We start from the raw sequence: 22616 nt of genomic DNA, 5'->3' as shown, positions 1-22616 counted from the left end.
ATCCAGCCTGGCCTGGGGCACTGCCAGGGATCCAGGGGCAGCCACAGCTGCTCTGGGCACCCTGGGCCAGGGCCTGCCCACCCTCCCAGCCAGCAATTCCTAATTCCCAATGTGCCAGAATCTGTGCCTGCCCTCTGGCAGTGGGAGCCATTGCCTGGGTGCTGTCCCTGCCTGCCTTGTCCCCAGGGGCTGTGCAGCTCTCCTGGAGCCCCTGGAGGCCCTGGCAGGGGCTCTGAGGTGTCCCTGGAGCCTTCTCTTCTCCAGGATGAAATTCATTCCACATTCCCACAACAATTACTCCAACACTTCATGGAAAATCACAAATGCCACTAAACTGTTTGGCATGAGCTGATAGCAGGCCTTGTTCAAAACAATTACCATTCGCAAGGTAAGACAATGAGAAACACCTATGTGTTGTATTTACATCCTATAAGACCAACTGAGATTATTTGGTAAGTGGGAGTCCTACACACATTATCACATGCAAACAGCATGTTTTATTAACCTTGAAGCAAGGCCCAGCATTTAAAACATGAGGATAAGGATCAGGACAGTGGAATTTTATTCCCAGCTGCAATGTCAACTGATTGTGTAATTTTAGCCAAGCTTCAAGCATGTTATTTCCTCTTTTTCCCCTATCTATAAAAATGAGAATTTTCTACTTAATAAGGGCCTTTACATCCTGATGCCCTTGGCCTGAAAGTGCGCTGTTCCTGAGCTGATGTCCCAATTTCCTAAGAGATCTCTGACCCACTGAAGAGAGTCAGAGCAGATTATATACACACTGGGACTGATTACACACCCATTCTGTATTTACATACAACTAGCTAATGATATAGATATATAGAATGTATCCAATTATACAGATATAATTATATAGATATATAAAGGACAGATCTTTGCTTGACAGATCCTCTCAGAATGGCAATTGCTGAGAGAAGCAGTTCAATAAATATAAACTATTGAGGCTGAAATTAGAAGCCAGCAGTGAATGAGATGGATAAACCTAATTCCAAAGTTGAAATTCTGCAGGCCAAAACAGCTTTTTCCTAGGAATATTTTTATATTTTGTATTATCTACATTTCTACATATACATTTGCTTTAACGTATTTACATATGTCATATTTGTATATGCTGTACATACATCTTATGAAACCACTTGAAATTGTTTAAGTGAGAATCTTACAAATTACCACATGCAAACAGCACGACTCCTAACTAAATGTCATATTGATTTAATATATTCTAGATTCATTAAACAATTTATTCTCATATGTAACTTAGACATTTCATTTTCATATCTCCAAGTATTTTGATCCCTAAATGGTATATTTTTGTATAAATACACTAAATATATAGATGCAGTACACTGGTCATTTATATTTCTATTATTAAATGTAAGCATGTTCATATGTTTCTGTACAGTCTGTATTTTATTTGTATTTTATAGTTTTTCTATTATATACATACACATCCACACACAGAACTAGTGAGTACCAAATAACTGTCAAATGTGCGATGTCTACAACATCTCTCATTCTTGGCAGAATTAATTTGATCCAGATTTACCTTCCAGCTGAGAGTAAACTCTGCTGAAACCTCCCATATATCTACTTCCCTTTCTCTTGCAGACAAGAAAAAAACCTTTGTTCCAAGGTCTTGATATGGCTGCCCCATCCCTGGAAGCGTCCAAGACCAGGCTAGATGGAGCTCTGAAGCAACCTGGTCTAGTGGAAGGTGTCCCTGCCCATGGCAGGAGAGTGGAACAAAATGATTCTTAAGGTCTCTTTCAACCCGAACACTTACAAGATTCTACAATTCTATGATCTGATTTTTTTTTCCTAAAAACAAAAACACCTATCCGTCTCCCACACATATTTGTCCACAATTCATAATTCAAGTGCTTTAACTATAAAACATTCAGAGGATTCTTCCAGTTTCCAAGTTTTGTATCAAAATGGGATTTATTTTCCCAGTTAGCAGATTTTTAGCGCTTATCCTAAAGATTAAGAAACAGGTAAGAAAACAGGTTCAGCTTATGAATTCCTAAATGGCAACAAGACAAATTCAAGTCACTACATCAGGGCTTAGAGGGGATGTCTGTGTTAGAGACCCTGAATAGACAGAAAAGCGCCATGACTCCACTGCAGAGAAAGGAGACTACAAAATGTAAAAAGATTAAGTCTTTTCCAAACCAGGAAAAAAAAAGGTATATAAGCTTTGGCAAGGTTCAATGCTAAACCAGACCAAGTTGAGCCAAAAGTAATTTGGGAACAGCCTGCTAAAGGTATAAAAATCAACAGTAAAAGCTTTTCCAAACAATCTGACAGCTCCTCAAAGAGGCCAACAAGCCATAGAGGCCTTTAGGGAGCACTCTGGGAAGGTCAGGCTCTGGCAAATGAACTACTCTGGGTGCATTTCCCAACACTTTCTGCACACTCCATCAACAGATCTGATGCATGACCAGTGAAAGCAACTGCAAAAGCAACACCAAATGCTGCGGTGTCCTCCCTTGGCAACAGGTCCCCTCCAGCAGCTGAGGGCTCTGCAGAAGCCCTGAAGATGAGGGGCTAACATATAGATCCCAAACATCAACAGCTGGATGGCTGTGGAAACAGCCAAGAGCTGGTTTTGGGAACAACAGTCAAGGGTTGTTGGTAAGAACAAGCATGAGAAATACCAGGATGTGGCTACAGAATGGGCCATTTGGAAGAAGGGCAGCACTTTTCTGGGACAAACCCCCCTTCCCTTCCCTTCCCTTCCCTTCCCTTCCCTTCCCTTCCCTTCCCTTCCCTTCCCTTCCCTTCCCTTCCCTTCCCTTCCCTTCCCTTCCCTTCCCTTCCCTTCCCTTCCCTTCCCTTCCCTTCCCTTCCCTTCCCTTCCCTTCCCTTCCCTTCCCTTCCCTTCCCTTCCCTTCCCTTTTTCCTCTCTTTAATCCATCCCCCTCTTTCTCTTCCCTTTCACTATACTCCTTTATCCAAAATCCACCACCATGTGCTCACACTAGAAGAACAGGGACTAACACACCAATTTCCATGCCATGCATGTAATTCATCAGGAAAGCTTCCTAAACTTTTGTAAACCCTCTGACTTTTGTCATTCCTTCTGACCCCAAACATCTGGGTCCTCCCTTCCCCTAAAGCGTCAGACATCACAGGCCCAACAGGAGGCTGCCTTTCGAGCAACAGCCTTCAAATGAAGGATCAGGATAAGTTCAGGGGAAAATTCAGAATTTTTTTAAGAAATGCAGCATTTTTATATTGTCCCTTAAGACTCAATGCCCACATTAAGCCTGAGAATTTCACACCTACGAATCCTCACCACAGATACAACTAAAGGTAAGCCAAACTTCTCTTGCTCAAGTTTAAGTAATTAAAACAAGCATCAGCAGTTGCAGAAACACCTGACTCCACATTAAGGAATATTCCAATGTAGTTATAGCCATAAAAGCTCCAGTTCTAACTCAAACATCTAAAATCAGCATGAATTTGGTCAAACATGCCTTATGCATCCAAATGGCTTCTATGGACTTTATTAACTAGTTATTAATTATCATCTGAAACAAGCCCAAAAGAAAAAACAAAACAAAACAAGACACTGCTTAATTAATATACTTTTAAGCAAGCACAGCATCAATTTGTTTGAGGAAAGCATGAATTAAAGAACTCCAAAACAAATCCAGAACAAATTGGGAAAAGAAAATGTACAATATATCAACTATTCCGTTCCAAGCTTTTCTTTCCTCCCACACCTCTCACACAGACATAAGAGTTTAATGATAAAGACACACCCCCCACACACACATGATTGCAATTGATGGATAGTGGACCACTTTTAATTGTAGTTGAAAGAATTTGGCACTCTATCCTATCATAAAATCCCTTCCTACGCTTGTGGAAGGACACAATGACAGCTCCACTACCGACACCATGCTCCATGAAGAATTCTGTCGAGCACAATACCCACACTAACCAGACAGAGCTATATGTTTTAATTTCTACAGTCATTACTTCTTTTCAAAGCATGCCTCCTAAGGCAGAAAAAGTGACAAGACAAAGGGATTGATTTGTACATAAGGTGAAATGATTATTTAGTACTTATTTTCCATCTTTAGCAATTGCATTGTGCTTGTCCCAAGTATGTGCCAAACCACAGTGAAAATCTAATTTAAAATTAATTAACTGGAGAACTCTACATACATGCCGAAGCTAACTTCTACAAAGCTTCTATGCTTTAAAAACTGGCTTCTGTAATTTGCAAATATGCCAGTTCTTGACATACCAATAGGATGCTGGAATGACTTAAAAATTACTCCAAATATTTGAGCATGCCATCAGTTTCAGCAGACTGGTGGTGGCCGTGGTGGGGAGAGAGAGTGCAAAACACAGAAGGGAAAAAAAGATGCTATTAAAAAGACAGGAAGAGAAACACTGTAAGAGTGATTGAGAACACATTATTTTCCAATACACAAACTGCAAAAGCTCATAAGGTTATTTTTTCTTCTTCCAGTGAAAATACTAAGAAGCCAAATGGCAAAGATAAACGTTTTCTATTTAGCAAGGACAAAAATTCCCCAAGTAGCTACATATTATATGACAAATCATTATCCTGACTAGACAAGCTACACAGGATTACATTTAAAACATTTTAGTTGACTACTCAGGAAAATAATTATTAAATTTTACTGCCTATACATTGTTCAAAGTAAGTCTACCTTCTGTTCTAAAAAACATTTATAAGTCAACAGAGTGCACCAAGGCAACAGGAAAACCATGGAGGAAGAGACAAGAGTAATAGGTAGCTACTTATTTTCTTCCTATCACTTGATGCACTGAGACAGTAAACTTCCATAGTCCCATGAGAGCCCATATTAAACATAATGTATTTTCTATTCATAAAGCAGCACCAGCATAAATGGCAAACACACCCAGACCAGCCACACACAATAGCTTTCCCTGCATTTGTTCATTTTAATGCTGCAATTAAATCACTCAGCTCTACCAACTGCTGTCACCAGGACTTTGTTTTGTGACTGCTACAGCAGTTTAAAATTGTTTGTTTGGGAAAGAGTACAACTTTTGCAAAGCTTCAGAATGTTTTCGAACTCGGGATAGGGAAGGCAAATATATCTCAGAAAAGGAAAAATTTATATAAATCTTCATTAATAAGCAATTTGAACCAATACAGCAATTACACAAAAAATGCACTGACAGCAGCCACAGCATGTTAAAAGGTTGTAGAAAAATTAAACAGAACATTGGGCAAGAATAGGAACGTGGCTAATGAGCACATTTTCCATCTAGGCTAAGACTATTTCAGGACAACTCTCTTAATTGCAAAAATGTAAAATGCTGCACTTCCAATTGCATAAAGCCTTTACATAACAAGCAGTTCTCTAACCTAGATTACATGAGATTCCTGTCCAAAAACAACAGTGACAACAATCAGAGGCTCTATAGCTTCTGTCCATCTCCCAGGCTGCTTGCACCAAAAAACAACAAACACCACCTCGAGGGTGATGATGTACAGCAAATCCCAAATTTAACTTTTTACAGAAAAGACAGCACACAAAATCCCTGAACTGAAGAATGGGAGAGGAAGTCAAGGAGGGGGAAAAAGCCTGAAACCACAACAGATTTTTCCATAGCGAAGTCAGATTATCTTTAAGCATGTTGGCAAACTCCACTCGATGATCACCAAACTATTACTGAGATTGGCTGAAACAGCAGACCTGCCACTAGAACTTGTGTGCAGATCTTACATTTGATTTTAGGAGCAGATGCTCCAGATGCTGTTTGAGAGAAACGTTGGAAGAGCAATGCTGCTTCTGGAAATGCCAATGGAACACCTTGCCACCTCTCACTTCTTGGTCCCAAGACAATTTAAAGAGGTTGAGTAGAAGTCATCTCAAAAGCTTTCTCATCACAGTATGATTCATTTAATAAAACAGTTGGCAACAGGAAAGTTCATGGAGAATCACAAGTAAGGTCAGACTTAGTAGCAATGAAGTCCCCTGTTTAGTCAAGAAAATTAATGTGTCTGGTACAGTCCTAGACTTGCTGTATTGTTTTAAGGATTCTGCTTCATCAGGTGGGCTTTTTAACTTAAAAAAACTACTCCAGATTTCACAGAACATCAAATCACTGTGGTTGGAAAGATCTCTAAGGTGAAGTCCAACCATAAATTTGTTGCTATTCATTTTTCTTGAGACTAAATTATTGGATCATTGAGAAAACTTACAAAAAAGTAATTTTCCTGCATGGAGACACAGAGAGAATCACAGAATGGTTTGAGCTGGAAAGGACCTTTAGGATCACCCAGTTCCACCCCTGCCATGGGCAGGGACAGCTGTCATGAGCCTAGATTGCTCCAAGCCCTGTCCAACTTGGGTTTTGGACATTTCCAGGGGAGCAGCCATATACACACACTCAGAGTGGCTCACCATGAAGACCAGCAATTCTGTTGAAAGTTAACAGCTTTTAAAGACATAATTTACTTCCAATATCCATAATTTCCACCAAATTAGATTCCTCAGTGAAGAGAGAACTTCCTGGTAAGTCTGGACTAGTGTCTGAAAAGCTCTGACGTCAGGCACACAAGTTTTGACAGAATGCTGTGTGTCCATGTCTTGCTCTCCATATGTGATGTGGAAAAGCAGCACTCAGTTCAGCAAGACAAGCAGTGATTTTGCTTCATTCCCAGTGCCTGAAGCGTCTTCTGGGCCAACGAGCCTACACAACTTCAACCACATACTAATATCAAGAAGTCCAAAATCATTGTTCAAGACACTTGAAATTTTGATTTATCTGACTTTGAGACCACAGGCCAATCAATTACCAGGAAGGGGAACTTTTATTTTTACTTTTTCCTCCAGGACATTGCAGGTGATAAGACTCGTGGGCATCTGTTCTACTTCCACTGATCAGCTGTTCGTAATGGATGTCTGGGAACAAGCCCTCCTGCTACAATTTAGTACAGGTTCCATACTAGGACATAAGGCTTCCAAGAAAACCTTCTGGATGGAGAGAATACATGTGTTTTTAGCACTGTACTTACAGATTTACAACTACCTTTTCTCCATGGAGAGCCTTTCCAAACCAAAGGAATCTTTAATCCATTACACAGTATGGGTGGTGTTTCTGGTTAGATACATGCAGTTATACATATCATTTTTGGACTAGTCACTAGGTCTCTGTCAATCAGAGATGTCACAGGCATTCAAGCTGCTGTGCCTGACTGCCACCACCACCAAGATCATAAACAGTTTACTAATATATCCTAGCAAGTACTCTTTATGCAATTTATAGTAAAACTCATTACATTGTTAAAATTAACAATTACTATTTTATTTTCCACACATTTTTCTATAGCAGCTGTTCTTTTATCATTTCAGAGGTTCTAAAACGTAACTTTCCTGTATAGGTAACTTCTCATGAATATCACATCTGACTTGCCCAAGCACTACAGAAATCCAAGGTAGTTCCAAACATTGTATTTCAAAAATAATTCAATTCTCTGTTGAGTAAAACTGTTTTCTTTTGACTTATTTTGTTCCTCTTGCCACATTTTTCTGTGAAACAACACTTAACACAAAAGACCCAAGTGTCTGTTGCTGACCACAGAAATTAAAGTTCTTCATAATGTTATTTGAATAACTAGATATAAAGAAATTCTAAAATTACATATTAAGGTTCTAGTTTTTTCATCTGAAAGATGTCATGTATTTCCTCAGGACTGGAAGTGGCTGGGGACATTTTATTTCAACACTCCCACCAGATATCAATGTGCTCTGCGTGTGCTGCACCACATGACATACCTGGTTTGCATCTGGAATGTTGCACCAATGTTTCTCCTTCAAATGGTTAAATATGTTAATTATGCACTTTTTCTAACTGTGGTTTTCTGATTGTTTTCAGCATAAACTGTGTAAAAAGCCCAACACAGTTCACCTAGTATTCTATGAAAAATCAAATGCTCCTCTGTTTGCTCCTTGCATCACTATGAATTCAGAGCATGATCAAGAAGCGTCCCTTCTTTCCCTGGAGCACTTCGCACCACTGCTAAAACTGACAGGTTGAAAGTTCAGGGTCTCATCTGAAGATTTCCTCTGAAGTTACCGGGATTCTACACAAGCACACAACGTCTCTGTGCATAACCAGACCCCAGAACCACACACTGCAAAGCTATAAATACACATCCTTTGCCACGTAGAGGAACATGAACACTTTTACACCACACAATCTGCTATCATCATCTCCAAAATAATTCTTTACTTGGGAAGAAATTATGGCCTGTGAGGGTACTGAGGGTCTGGCCCAGGGTGCCCAGAGCAGCTGTGGCTGCCCCTGGATCCCTGGCAGTGCCCCAGGCCAGGCTGGATGGGGCTGGGAGCACCCTGGGACAGTGGAAGCTGTCCCTGCCTATGGCAAGGACATGGCACTTTAAGGTCCATTACCACAGAAACTACTCTGTGATTCTTGATTTGATGATCCATGGCAGTCCTGGGGGCTTGCTCTGTTTCCAAAGAATGGTACAGATCCTGATATGTTTACACAAAGCTTTCAGAAGTATTCAGAGAGTAATGCAAGACCAGCTTATGCACTTAGAAAAAACAACTCTTTAGACATGCAGCCCCTAGTAAGATTTGTGTTTAAGAGCTTTGCCAGTCCAAAAGAAGTTTGCAAGCCTGATAACTGCAATACAAGATCTTCCTTGAGAGCACAGAGAAAAAGAACAAAGATGGTTCTCAACAAATTATTCACTTCTCTCTTATTCTACTGGCTAACCTTCTCTCCATTTTTTTGAATCTCACTACACAAAGCATTGTATTCAGGCAGATATTACATGGGCGGTACAGTAAGAACTAGTTGTGTAAGAGCTATTTCTTGCCTCCAAACTCCTAGTTCATTTAAGCCGTAATTCAGATCTGCCGAAAACTAGTTTGTTCTAAAGGCTTAAACGAATCTATAAATCCACCTTTCCCCAAAGGTTCAAACCCAGCTGTATGACAGACATCACAGAATGGTTTGGGTTGGAAGGGACCATGAAGACCAGCTCAGGCCATCCTCCTGACATGTTTTGTGTGAATTAAGACCAACAGGAAAGTGAAAACTCTCAGTTCAGGCTAAGAGTATAGGTCTATGTATTTATCAGCATCAGAGTCTCATGCTGCTGAACAAAAATCCAAAATATTAGCTGGAATGCTATGAAATTCAGTCTTTTAACAATTACAAGGAATCTTTCCAGAGTCAGACTCATTCTGAAATTTTTCATTTAGACAGAAAATATTATCCTGTTCCTGACCACAATTCTCTTATGAAACCTAGTTTTAAATTTATTACCTACCCAATTCAGCACAAGAGTGACAAGGTCTCAACTCTGTCATTATTAATATCCACAAAAGGAATACAGGGTTTGGATCCCAGCCAAGGAAAATCTGTCCATTGTACTGCAGCATTTCTACCAGTAATAGTCTACCTCAAACCTCACAAAATGCTGAAAAATCAAGGGGGAAAGAGAGCAGTGTTTGGCACAAATACTGGACAAAATACTATCTAGAAAGACAAATATGAAAGCATTTGTTTAATATGCTAAATAAAAATAACGTGTGAGAACCTATCAGATCAACTTGCTCTCCACTTGGCATAAGCAAGCCCTTAACAATAGCCTAACAAAGGAAGTTTTTTACATTAACTCTTGGATACACATTCACATCAGGAATGGGTTTGCATCACAACAGCCATTTACATGTAAGCAACATGCTTCATGTCAGCAGCCAGGTCATACCTGGGTTAGAGATGTCAGTCATCCTCCCACCCACAGCTGCTCCACCTTCCCAGCTCCACACATCCCCATTCTTTGTCTTACAGGACAGAAACAAAGATGGAAAGGACCAGGAGACAATATGGAACACTCAGGGATTTGCTTCTGTGCCTGTCCCTCAGCCTCTCATCTATCTAGTCCTTTCCTTTACTTCACACAGCACTTAAGTTTACAGTGTTTAGTTTTATTAAACTCCAATATTTGCTAAAAGATAAAATGAATAAAGTTGCCTTCCAGCTATGGTGCTGGTAACATTTCTCCCCTCTTGCTCTAGCCCTTCACCCAGTCAGCCTGCACAAAAGCAGCATGTCACTTCAGCCTGAGCCACATCCCCTCATCTGTGATAATCGCCATCACCCAGACACCAACTGACAGAGCTTCTCAACAGCACAGCTCTGGGCTTCATATATATTCAAAATCCAAATAGAAATCTAATTGCTTAGAAGCAAGCAAAAATTCACACTTTCCTGTAAGGATGCTAACTGAATTTCCATGTAATGCAGAAATTTATTTTTCAATAATGGAAATCCATTCTTTTCAACCAGGATGTCTATTCCTAGGTGCCACATTCTTTTCTTGTTAATAGTATTTTTCTTTCCCCAAAGTGAGTCACTCTGGAAAATGCCATTCGCTTAAAAGAGAAAAATTGACAAACAACCCCAACTGTCACAAAAATGAATGTTCATGCTCAGTGCTACAACTACCACATACCAATAACTTAAACCTCAATCACGAAAGTACCAAATTACTCAACAATAGTAACTGGCCTCAGGACAAGGAAATAAAACTTAAATCTGCAACTGTGAAAATAGTTTCTACTAATACACTGCTAAGCACATGATCTGTTTGGCTTTGCTCTGCTTTGGCTGGGAAGTCTTTCACAGAAAGACGGAAAAAGTTTTTGATGGCTTATTCAAAAGGAAAAATAGCCATTTATCAGGTTATGTAAAAATCTCATACTTGTGTTGGAAACTACAGTTTGGCAGAACACATTCAATTACCACTGGGTCTTCTAGAACATTAGGTAAAAAATAACGATGGTATAATCGCATTAAGGGTTTGTCTTTGTTGGTTTAAGACAAAGATTTTAGTCAAAGGCCTCATTAAATCTTAGATCACTCTGTGCAGAGCTTAGCTCCTCTGTGGGTCTACAAAAACAAGGAAGTACAACTATAATCCATAGAAATAAAAGAAAGATGGAAACACTTCCAAGTTCTTTATGCTTAAAAGTAGAGGAACATTTTCCCCTTTTGAACAAAAATTATTCATTAGAAACTAATGATCATTAGCCGTGTAAATAAAATTATTTGTGAAATCAACCCTCAAAATCAAACATTTCAGTCCATATAGCCAATACTGCAAGTTTGTGCTCTTAAGAGCATACTCAACAAGGCTCAAGAAAACATACTCTGAGCCACATCCAGGTGGTGTGTGCTGCAACCTCCAGGGAGGTTGTATAGGTTGCAGCACCTCAAAATTACAAAATGTTTTGTAGCCAAGACTTTCACAGTATTTCATCTTAGCACAGAATGGTTTGGGTTGGAAAAGACCTTAAAGCTCCTCTTGTTTCAGCCCTTTGCCATGGGCAGGGACCAAGCTGCTCCAAGCCCTGTCCAGCCTGGCCTTGAACACGTCCAGGGATGGGACTTCTCTTATCCTTCAAAACATTTTTGTCTCACATTCTGCAAATTCAATGTATTCTTTGCATACCAACCACAATAAAAAATGCAAATAACCAATTTAAAACAAGGTTGCTTAGGAAAATAAAAGCACAGTTTTATGATCTTTTGAGATTTATGATTTTATGAGTCAAGGAGCAAAGCTTCTGTACAGATCTGCAAGACTGCAATTTGGAAGTGCAAATATACACAGAAATGCACACAGATATTCTCACTACAGATTAAAGAGAGTCAAGTATCCGTCTGATTCTTGGTTTTGGTGCTCTTCAAAGTTTTGCTTCCACAACACATTTTGTTTTCCTTCATTTCCCTCAGAGATCCAGCAAAAACTACCACAGTCATCTCCTAAGAGCACAGTATTCCTTCGCACCATGCACATTCAAAAGCCAGAACAACAATTTCTGCTTGCATTAATGACTCGTTTATGGAGGTAGTTAATTACCCACCTCCTTCTGGACAGGTGCTTAGCACTGGCAAAACAGGTACCACTTTCTGCAGGGAATATTCTTGTCTCCTAAGTACTATTACTGAATCAGAGTTAACCTGCAGGCTCCTTAAGTAAGCATTGTATTTAATTTATATATCTTCACATTTAAGCACTGTAGTTGAGTAGACTGACATCACAAATTAAGGCTTCTCTCCTGACAAAAATATTGAAAGGCAAATGGAACTGTTTCAGAACTTGAACTAATTTGATCATGAAACAGAACTTCCACATCTAAAATGTGCCTCTCCTATCACAAGTCCATTCCATGCTGAACATATTTCATAAACTTCTCTTTAACCTATTACATGTCAAAAAGTCTACCAGACTTCATGAGTTATTTAGTGAATGGGTTAAAATACAGATTTTCCTTGCAGATGCACTAAAAAAAGATCTATCATCATTTATTTCAGGGAAGGAGCAGAAGCTAAAGGTGAGAGGGAACAGGGAACTAAACAGAAAGCACAAACAACCTTTCCTCTACCCTTGTTTTACCTATAATGTATCAATAATAAAATATATATAAAACCTTAAAAAAATGCAAAATAACATGACAACTTCACAGAACTGGTACTCCAGCAGCCTACTGGAGCAAACAGAATCCCTAGAAAAAGGAGCTAGCTAATCAATATTTCCAGACAGGCAGTGAACAGCATTGCCTTTTCAAGCCTTTAGTCTTTACACACACAACCAATCAAAAAAACCACAAAATTTAACTATTAAAAGGAGTTTCACACGCCAGGCAATGTAACTCCCCTGCTCTGCTGAACATGGACAATGGTTAAAATTAGTGATCTGATGTCTGAATACTCCCACTCCAAAATATGGCACAGACATCTGGCAGGACAATGAAAGGGAAACAGTTAATGTGTTATTCAGTAACATGTAATTTATTAACAAAAGCAGCTTCGGATGGATTTAATCCATGAGCAGACCTGAAAAACAATTTTTAAGAAAGAACAATAGAAGGCCAAGGAATTTGTTGAGCTTTATCAATGCTCAGTTTCTCCTATCCATCCAATCTGTCCAAGGCACTTGTCAATTATTAGACATCAAACTTAGACCTTTCATTACATGGCATCACTGCATCTGGAAAGAAACAGATCATCCTTTTTCCTGACCTGTCCATTTTCATGAGAAATCATGCAGCTAAACAATGCAGTCTGAGAACTTTAGGGCAGGTGTTGTAAAAACTATGAAGAATAAATCCCTTATGGAGCTGTAAGTTGTAGGTGTTATTATAACATTCAATATTAGTGCAAAAGAACCTAATCTTCTGAGTCATTAATGCTACAAAATCTGCATCTGCCATCCAAAAGGAGTACCATCAAAAACCTCAAGATGGTACTCTTGGAATGGTTTGTGTTGAAAGGCAAAAGCTTAAAGCTCATCTCATCCCACCCCCCTGCCATGTGCAGGGACAGCTCCCACTGTCCCAGGCTGCTCCCAGCCCCATCCAGCCTGGCCTGGGGCACTGCCAGGGATCCAGGGGCAGCCACAGCTGCTCTGGGCACCCTGGGCCAGGGCCTGCCCACCCTCCCAGCCAGCAATTCCTAATTCCCAATGTGCCAGAATCTGTGCCTGCCCTCTGGCAGTGGGAGCCATTGCCTGGGTGCTGTCCCTGCCTGCCTTGTCCCCAGGGGCTGTGCAGCTCTCCTGGAGCCCCTGCAGGCCCTGGCAGGGGCTCTGAGGTGTCCCTGGAGCTTCTCTGGTGCAGCTGAACAGCCCCAGCTGTGCCAGGCTGGCTCCAGAGCAGAGGGGCTCCAGCCCTGGCAGCAGCTCCGTGGCCTCCTCTGCACTGGCTGCAGCAGCTCCAGCTCCTTGTGCTGCTGGAGCCAGGGCTGGGGCAGCTCTGCAGGTGGGCTCTCACCTGAGCACAGTATCTGTTAACACTGTACAAGAAGTGCAGCAGCCCACAGGAAGAAGGTACCAAACCTTTAACTCACAGAGTTTGGACTGTTGCTTAGACAGCATGGATGGTCAAGCATCTCTGTCATTTGAAATATGCTCAAAAATGAACTTGAAAAATACTTTTTAAAGCCTTTTCACATTTATTGCTAAAATAAAGATTAGCTAGGAAATGAACATTCTTGCTGACACTCAATTATAAGGCAAAGAGCTATGGATTTCTTACCATCCACTAGAAAAAATGTATAGGACTTTAAGAAAAAGTCAAACATAACTGCTTTTGCTGCTCAAGTTCATTTTTTTACATAGCTGATTATTGACATTCTTTAATTTATAAATACTGTCTATCTCAATTCTATTTCCATAATTCTCTAGAGCAAAGAAGAATTTGGAAAGCAAGAAATACCTGCTTCTCAGCCATATAAAGTTCCTTTTTTCTAGCCCTAATCCTTGCAAAATATCAACTTTTAAAACTTTGTTACAATACATCAGCTTGCTTCTTGGTTTCCTTTAACAAGCAATTTCCCCTAAAGAATTAAAGCAAAACCATTTTTGAGCCAATAGGTTTTCTCTTCTCTTTTATAACGGGTTATTTGAAGCTGCTCAGGTTTTGGAATATCAGGATAAATGTCAGGGAGATAAATCACCAACACACCTCGTGAAACTTGCTGCTGCACTCTCAGTAAACAAGCTGAAGCATATGGTTACAATTAGGGTTTGTATGACCACAGAAATCAGAAGCTCTAGTCATGAACCACAGCCTCGCTGTGCTGTGCACTGATGGTCCCTGCTCCAAACAGCTGACAGAGCTACAGCACAGCTCCCTGCACAACACAAGCCTGGGCAGTGCCAGGAAGACATCACAGAAAAGAGTTTAAAAACACATAAGCCTCCACAATGTTAAGTATGAAAAATGTTGTCACTGTCACAAGGGTGGAGTGGTGGCAGTCAAGGGTCCCCAGGAGCACCAGCCTGTCCAAAAATAAAAGAAAAATGTACAGTTTCACAGAATATCAGAGTGGGTAAAAGTGGAAGGGACCACAGTGGATCATCTGGTCCCAGCTCCCCCCAGCAGCAGGGTCATCCCAAAGTAATGGCACAGGATTGTGTTCAGATGGTCTAGAATATCCCCCAGCAAGGAAGACTCCACAGCCTCTCCAGTCTGTTTCAGTGCTCAGTCACTGCACAGGGAAGGTCTTCCTCATGTCCAGGTGGATCTTCCTTGGCATCAGTTCCACTGGTGCCATTGCTGGGTCCCACAAAGAGAGTCTGATCGCTGCTCTGACACCTGCCTATAGATACTGATAAGTCTCTTCAGAGTCAAAGATTTTTCAGAACTATCAAGCCTAGGAAATGATAGTATAAACTGCTATTCTGGGAAACCATGCTTTGCTGTCACTACTGTCAGTGTATGTGCAAAGAGCAGAGCTCACAGAGCAAAGCCCATGCTACCTGTACAGCTAGTTCTGACTAATAGTGGTTTACTATCAAAATAATGTTGGTGAAGCTAACAGGACTGATCAACAATTTCATGGACTCTCAGGATGGTTTGAGTTGAAATGGGACCTTAAAAACCATTCCAAACCCCCTGCCATGGGCAGGGACACCTCCCACTGTCCCAGGCTGCTCCAAGCCCCTCCAGCCTGGCCTGGGGCACTGCCAGGGATCCAGGGGCAGCCACAGCTGCTCTGGGCACCCTGGGCCAGGGCCTGCCCACCCTCCCAGCCAGCAATTCCTAATTCCCAATGTGCCAGAATCTGTCCCTGCCCTCTGGCAGTGGGAAACCAACCATTCCCTGTGTCCTGCCCCTCCTTGTCTTGTCTTAGGTTCCTTTCTAGCTCTCCTGGAGCACCCTGAGGCCCTGGCAGGGGCTCTGAGGTGTCCCTGGAGCCTTCTCTTGGTCAGGTGAACAGCCCCAGCTGCAGAGGGGCTCCAGCCCTTGAAGCATCATTATTTCTTAATTACACTACAATTGTTCTGGTTTCAGATCCTTGTCATTCAAATCCCAAGAGCTTGGTGGAGCTGGGGACAAATGCCACCAGAAGTGCTATTGCTGTATAACCATTCTATACTCTCACACAATGCAAATACACAAAGATAAATTACATTACAAGTAACAGAACATACATGGCACAGTGTACATCAGAGAAGTGTCTAAGAGCTTGATAGTGAGTACATCTCTGGTCTGCAGAGATACTTCTCAGACACAATATATTTCTGTACCAATGCAATTAAGGCTGAAGGTGAGTTTTTGTCATAAAAACTTGAAAACTCTCAAAGGCGATACTGAGACACTGGTCAGGCAGCAGCAACCCAATTTCAAACCCGCTTCTGTGGTCCTTGTAGCACCCAAGCACAGATTTTGGGCAGGATGAAGCTGCTCTGGCACCAGTTTGCTGCTCTTGCAGACTGCCCCTGCCACAGCTACACAACCAGAATACTCAACTATTTATTCTCAAAGTATCTGTGCTTGAACTGCAGCCACACACTTTGCTCTGTGTCAGACACACTGTCACGGGAACTAAGTGAAAGATTAAAGATCTGGAAACTTCCTCAATCTTCCTATTCAGACAGGGGAAAATATCATAGTTACAGCATCAAGAGGATGACACTTACAGACTGTAAGCAAGAAGGAAAACAAACAGACAGAACTGGAAAAGAAAGCTCAAATATACATTTCCATTGTGGTGGGCATGAACAGGCAATTAAGCATTGACTAAGCACCAGAGACAGACACCAGACCTGTGACACATCACAAAAAGGATCTGGAAGGTAGAAGCAAGCAGAGTGAAGCATTTGCTAGCAGAAGTAAAGGTTGGTGAAACCATAACAATAGGAAATAACAGACACATTGTTAGTATCTTTTTGTGTCTCTCTACTTTGATATATTTTAATGTAGATATTACAAATCAAGCTCCACAAAATTGAAGAGGAAAAAGATAGTAACATAAAACACTAAATATTAATAAACAGTTTTCTTGTAAAGTTAAAAATTACAATTCAAATGCTTCTATTTACCAGAGAGGAGCACCAAAAAAAAAAAATTGAATAAGCTGTAGTGTATATAAATCACAGATATACAACAGAGGTCTGACACCTTCAGGTATCCTAATGCTGAACAGTACAGTGCAGAGTAAAGCATATACTTGCCTGATATAACATCATCAATGGCCAGGAATATTTCTCTATTTCCAACGAAAGTATACAGACATGAGAAAACAAGCCATCACTGATCACTACACACTAAATTCTGCAATTTCTATTAATGCTACAACAGTGCATTTGTGTGGCAGATTAGTGATGATGATGACTTGAGTGATTAATGAAGCTGAATCCGGTCAGTGACTCTGCTAGAGCTCCTCACAGATACAGCATTGTACCCCTCACATCTATAAACACCCTAACAGCACAAGCCAAGTCAATAAGATCCCACTGTTGCAGTAACTCCTCACTTCTGCCAGATGCATTAGTGTCTGGAGTTGTTTTTAATAGCAAAGTATAAACTGGATCAACTATTTCAAAGGAAACCATCTAAACTGACTTATTTTTCAACAGTCTTGAGTAGCACTATCATTTCCCTGTCTTAGCACATCATCTGCTTGGCAGTTCCTCACTCTAACAAGGATTCTATTTTGCAAGCAATAAAATGACTAATTTAAAAAAATATTGCTTGTCCACAAAAAGTTGTCTCAACTTAGTTGACTGTAGACTGTGAATTGGCAAATGTTAAGAAATCTCTACAAAAAAGAGGAGGGAACTTAGAGCCAACAAAAAACTTGGGTTTGAGGGTAAGTTGGTTCAATGTGCTTTGTGAACCAAGAATAATTAATTTCTGGTTTCCAATAAATGAGTTTCTAATATCTAAATTCTACTGCCATGCATATTAATGTCATTTATGCTTCACAACACTGCCCCAGATCTAGCAGCACTTTACAATTACTATGCACACCTACTGAAAGACCACAAAGACAAAGCAAAGTTGACTCAGTAGAGAAAAATCTCCTTTATGAAGTCACAAAAATAAATACCATTATTTTTCCCCTCCTTCCAAAACCACCATTGTTTCTTTAATTATTGGAGCATAACAGAATTGGCAGGACAATCCAATCCAGGTATTTTATATCCAGGACAGAAAAAGGTCCTTGCACAGAGGTAACCTGGATCCAGACAGAGGCCAAACCCAGAAGTAATTGGTGTGAGGATGTTGGTTGTGTGGTTTCAGAGTTAAGGAAGCTCATGAGAGGAAGAAAAACAGGCTACGAAGGATGAGAAGCAGGAGAAGGTTAACTGTGGGAAAGGGTAAAATTCTGCTCATATCGTGTATAATTATCACTCCTGCTGAATCACAAGGAAGGAAAAGGAGGGTGGATCTAAAATACGGTGCTTGTAAGAGTTTGTTGATCTCCTGCTGCAGTGCAAGTGACTACAAAACAGGAGTAACATTACACATGATAATTTAGACGACTGTGGTATTAAGTAAAATAATTAACATGTACAATAATTATTTTAGGCCTCAAAATGTCATATTAAAAACACTTTTTTTTAAACCAGGTTCCTATCTCCTTTCATCCTAAGTAGATTGTATTTAGACTATTTCAGTAAACTTACTTTAAGCATTATGTGGTATTTAAAAGGCACTGAGCAACACAGAAGTGACTTTTCAATTCCTCCATACTTTCAATTTCTATCATGTAAAGATTACAAAACACAAAAAAGTAATACAATACAGAAATCACATCAAAGTTTTCCACAGCTGTTCATTGCTCAAAATTCCCTTTTGTTCCCTAACAGATTGTCACCTCGTGTTGATGCATCTTCATTTGTGCTGTGCTCTACCCATGTACCTGAGGCTACATGAACTAAAGTATTGATTTCATAACAGTTAATTCAGAGATAAGACAGGTAAATATGCCATTTACTCTACAACCCTACTGTGCCCACGTTTCACCTATAGTCCAACATCATATATAGGCAAATATTTTTTAAAAATCTCAAGCAACTGTCTGAGCATGGACAGAAAAAACATTTCTGTTTTTTAACAGGATGTGGTACTCCTTTTTTCCCTTTTCCCAGGCAGGAAATTAGAAAGCTCTTTAAAAAGGCTCCTCTTCTTAAAGCTTTAAAGGAAGACACTTAATTTGCCGGGCTAAGAGATGGCACTTCAGGTACTCATGAAAGAAGCAAGAAAACAAGCGTAGGCGTATGCCAAGGTAGTTGCTAAGGGAATGGTTCAAGAGGAGTGAAGGAGGTGGGAGTGTAGGAAGAGACAAGAACAGATGTAGGCTGAAATCTTAAGAGTTTGCATTAAGAAATGGAAACTTAATATACAACGGGTAAAAAGTCACAGGGGATATCATGTAAGAAGTGTTACAGAGGGAGGCTCGAGTGGTGGCAATATGGATGCATTTACAAATCAGTCAAGTAACCAGAAGAGGGGAAGAAGTGTTTTGCCTGTGGCAGCACTGACACAGAAAGACACTAGAGAGACCAGAATTAATAATAATATAAATAACAGCAATTACTCCGGTAATAGTCCGTACCAAAACATGCAGCAAAAACTGAAAAACTACAATGCAGATACTGAAAACTGTTTCAGAAAAACACGTTAAGGGCAATTTCTCCTTGCAATTGAAACGAAGGAAAAGAATATAGCTGATGGGACTCTCGAATAAAGCACTGCAAGGAACAATTCAATTAACCTGGCGTGCGTGTAAGTGAATCGCAAAGCAAGCCACTACTGTGCGCTGGGTTTGGGTTAGCAGGGCGCAGCCCGGAGCGCGGACGGGGCTGAGCGCAGCGGCCGTGCGCTTTTACTGCCGCCCTGAGGAGGGACGCGGGCACTGCCTCCGAGCGCCAGTTCTGGCAGACCCCTTGCGGCCTGAACTTTAATATTCCCTCAGGAGGCTGCCAGTGAATTGATTTCACAAAAGAGCTAAATAAATAGTATCGGTTTTAACAGCAACTGACTTGCAAAGTGTTCTCTAGTTTATCGGGGAGAAAGAAAATAATATCTACTTTTGCTGTTAGCACTGTATTATGTTTTATTCTCATTCAGTGGAAAAGAAAAAACCTCTAGGACAGATTTTTATATACCACTAAAACACATCTGGTGTGGGGAAGGGAGCAGCCACCAAACAAAACAGAGTGTATAGTATAACAAAAATGAGAAACCTTCTTCTGAACAACAAATGGCATCAAGTCTTTGCTATTCTTCGGGCAGTATTTCTCTACAGCAAACAGTCTGGGAAAGGTCAGAATCTAGTCATACTGATCAGGAAAAAACATTAGTCAACTTACTGGGAAAGGCACAATATGTTACAAAAATTCCTATCTAGGTTGCTCCCTTACATCAAAGAGCCCTCCTAGGAGGGACCCCTTGGGACCACCTAACCCAACCTTTCGCTCAAGCAGAGCCACAGAGCAGGTCACCAGATGCACAGAGTAATTGTAAAAATAAAATGCACACATAAAACTATTTCTTGCAACACTTTAAGTAACTTGAAGTATGTGATTCATCAAATAGGGCGCTACTTGGTTGGTTGAGGGTTTTTTAATGTGTGAGTAAAAAAACCCAGGGGCTAGGTGATACTTTTACCATCTGCTGTCCTGCAGGTATAATTGCTTCAGATTCTAACACATCTCAAGATGGGCCACGCAGGCCTGTGGACAGCTTTTCTACACTGGTATCACTTGCTGAAAAAGAAATGGGCTACAGGTGTGTCTGCAAGAGAGGGCACACAGAAGGCAATACTTCATATGGTCTGAAATACAATTTATAGAAAATCAGACTCACTTGCCACCCCAGATGCAATTCCATAGAGCAGTCCTCCTCCATCTGTTTGCTGCTGAAAGACGTGGGTCCCTGGAGGAGGGCTTCTCTCTTGTCTAATGAAATTATACAGCAAAGTTTTCACAAGTCTGCTGGTGTATGGAAGACTGAAAAGGAAAAAAAAAAATTAGTTGACTCACAACTCACAAAATTTGGCACAACAAAGTCCAGGTAGGGTGCAAATGCTAGTGTTTGGCATTAAAAATGGTCAGTAACTCTCCCAATGCTGACAAGACTGGAAAGGAAAAGAACACCAAGGTCTTGCCCATGCAAAGCTGCCCAGACTTCACCAAGGGTCTGAAGGAGCATTTTCCACAGCAGGACCATGAAAACTGCCTTCTGGGTTTTGTTTTTTAAATACTACTTTTAAATAAACCATTTAGTTTGTATTGTATTCACTTACCTCAAGACATAACTGGAAAAGTATTTATGCAATGAAAAGGAATGCTGTATTTTTTCAGTTTTCACTCCATGCTCTAGTAACACAGAAGAGGTACCAACAGCCTCTTTCCACACCCACAATATTTTTGCTTGTGTGTGCAGCTCAGAACCAATCTTAAACATCTTTTCATACCTCAAAGATTCTATAACTCTAGGAATTTGCGAAGACCAATGAAACAACCAACCTTACATCAATGAATCTGAAAAATGCCAGTAGAATTTGTTGGGTTTAACAAGAAGGTTACAGTATTTCCAGAATGGAGTAGCATTTCCACAACAGCAAACAGCTGACTCCAATTCCCATCTGATTTAGAACTGAAAAGAAGGAGCTCTGTTAGGATGGACTGTCTGACCATCTGTAGAATCTGAGAAGGAGCTAATGTTCATGTACCAAACACCAACCGCTGCATGGTGTGGAGCCAGCCAAGGGTTTTTGGGAATTACAAGCAAGGACTTGGCAGAAACACACCAGAGGAAGACCAGGATGTGGCTGGAGAAGGGGCCATGTGGGAGCAGGGCAGCATTTTAGGGACAAACCTCCTGGTTGTGGCTCCTGCAGGAAAGCACAGCCTGGCACAGGGACAGGGCCAGAAGGGCCGGGCACTGCAGGGGGAACTCTGAGCCCATCCAAGGGCCCAAAGCCCCAAACCATCTCCAGAAAGGCCTGAAGGAACCACTGAGAATGAGAACTGACTTGCTCAAAAGGTGGGAAACTTCTCCCCAGCGAGTGGAAGATTTAAATGTGCCCCACAAAGCCCAGGGCCCCAGGACATCCCATCAGCTGGATCCACACTGGAGTCAGGACTGGTGATCTCTCTTGTTTTCTTCCTTTCTCTCTCCCCTTCTTTGATCCAACCTCTCTCTCTCTCTGTGTCCCTCTCTTTCTCCTTTTACAGCACCCACCCACCTTTATCCAAACCCCACTGCGCTTACACTGGAATATCAGGGACAAACACTGTTTTCCATGCCAAACGCGTAATTTACTAATAAAATTTGGCAGATCCTCTGACTTTTGTCATTCCTTTTGATCATGAACATCTACAAACCCTGGGTGCTTCCCTCTCCTTAGGGGTGGGATGTCACACCAGTATCACTCCACCTGTTCACATTGCTCTTGATTCCCAGCCACCAAATTCCTACATCTCTCTCCAGAGGTCAGGCTCCTCCTACTCCCAAATCAGACCTCTTAGATCACATACTAAGTCTTTCCCCAAACACTCCCCATTTTCCCCCAAACCCTTGATTCCTTCCATCCAGAGACTGAAGTAGCAGGATACCCCACACACCCTGAGGCTCTGGCCCTATCCTGCTGATGTTTCAGGCTGAAGTCTGCCCAGTGCTCCAAGCTGAGCCTCACTCCTTCCCCTGCATGTCACAGTACTATCTGTTTCTTACACCTAGTAGAAACTTCAGGAAACCAGAGAATAAATACATTTATGAGAAATCTGCCCA

At 41.0% G+C, this 22616-nt stretch overlaps 1 protein-coding gene across 5 annotated transcripts in view; it reads right to left on the bottom strand.

Annotated features, from left to right (window-relative positions):
- DYM (dymeclin) overlaps positions 1-22616 on the bottom strand; it is a 209830-nt gene that overhangs the window by 144862 nt on the left and 42352 nt on the right. For all 5 annotated transcript variants that reach the window (XM_063179768.1, XM_063179771.1, XM_063179770.1 and 2 more), the window contains one exon: positions 20688-20830. In XM_063179768.1, coding sequence (XP_063035838.1) covers positions 20688-20830 — 143 coding nt within the window. The remainder of the gene's footprint in view (positions 1-20687; positions 20831-22616) is intronic.

Source organism: Melospiza melodia, chromosome Z, assembly GCF_035770615.1.
Source record: "Melospiza melodia melodia isolate bMelMel2 chromosome Z, bMelMel2.pri, whole genome shotgun sequence".
Taxonomy (NCBI): Eukaryota; Metazoa; Chordata; class Aves; order Passeriformes; family Passerellidae; genus Melospiza; species Melospiza melodia.
This window is presented reverse-complemented; position numbering and strand designations above follow the sequence as displayed.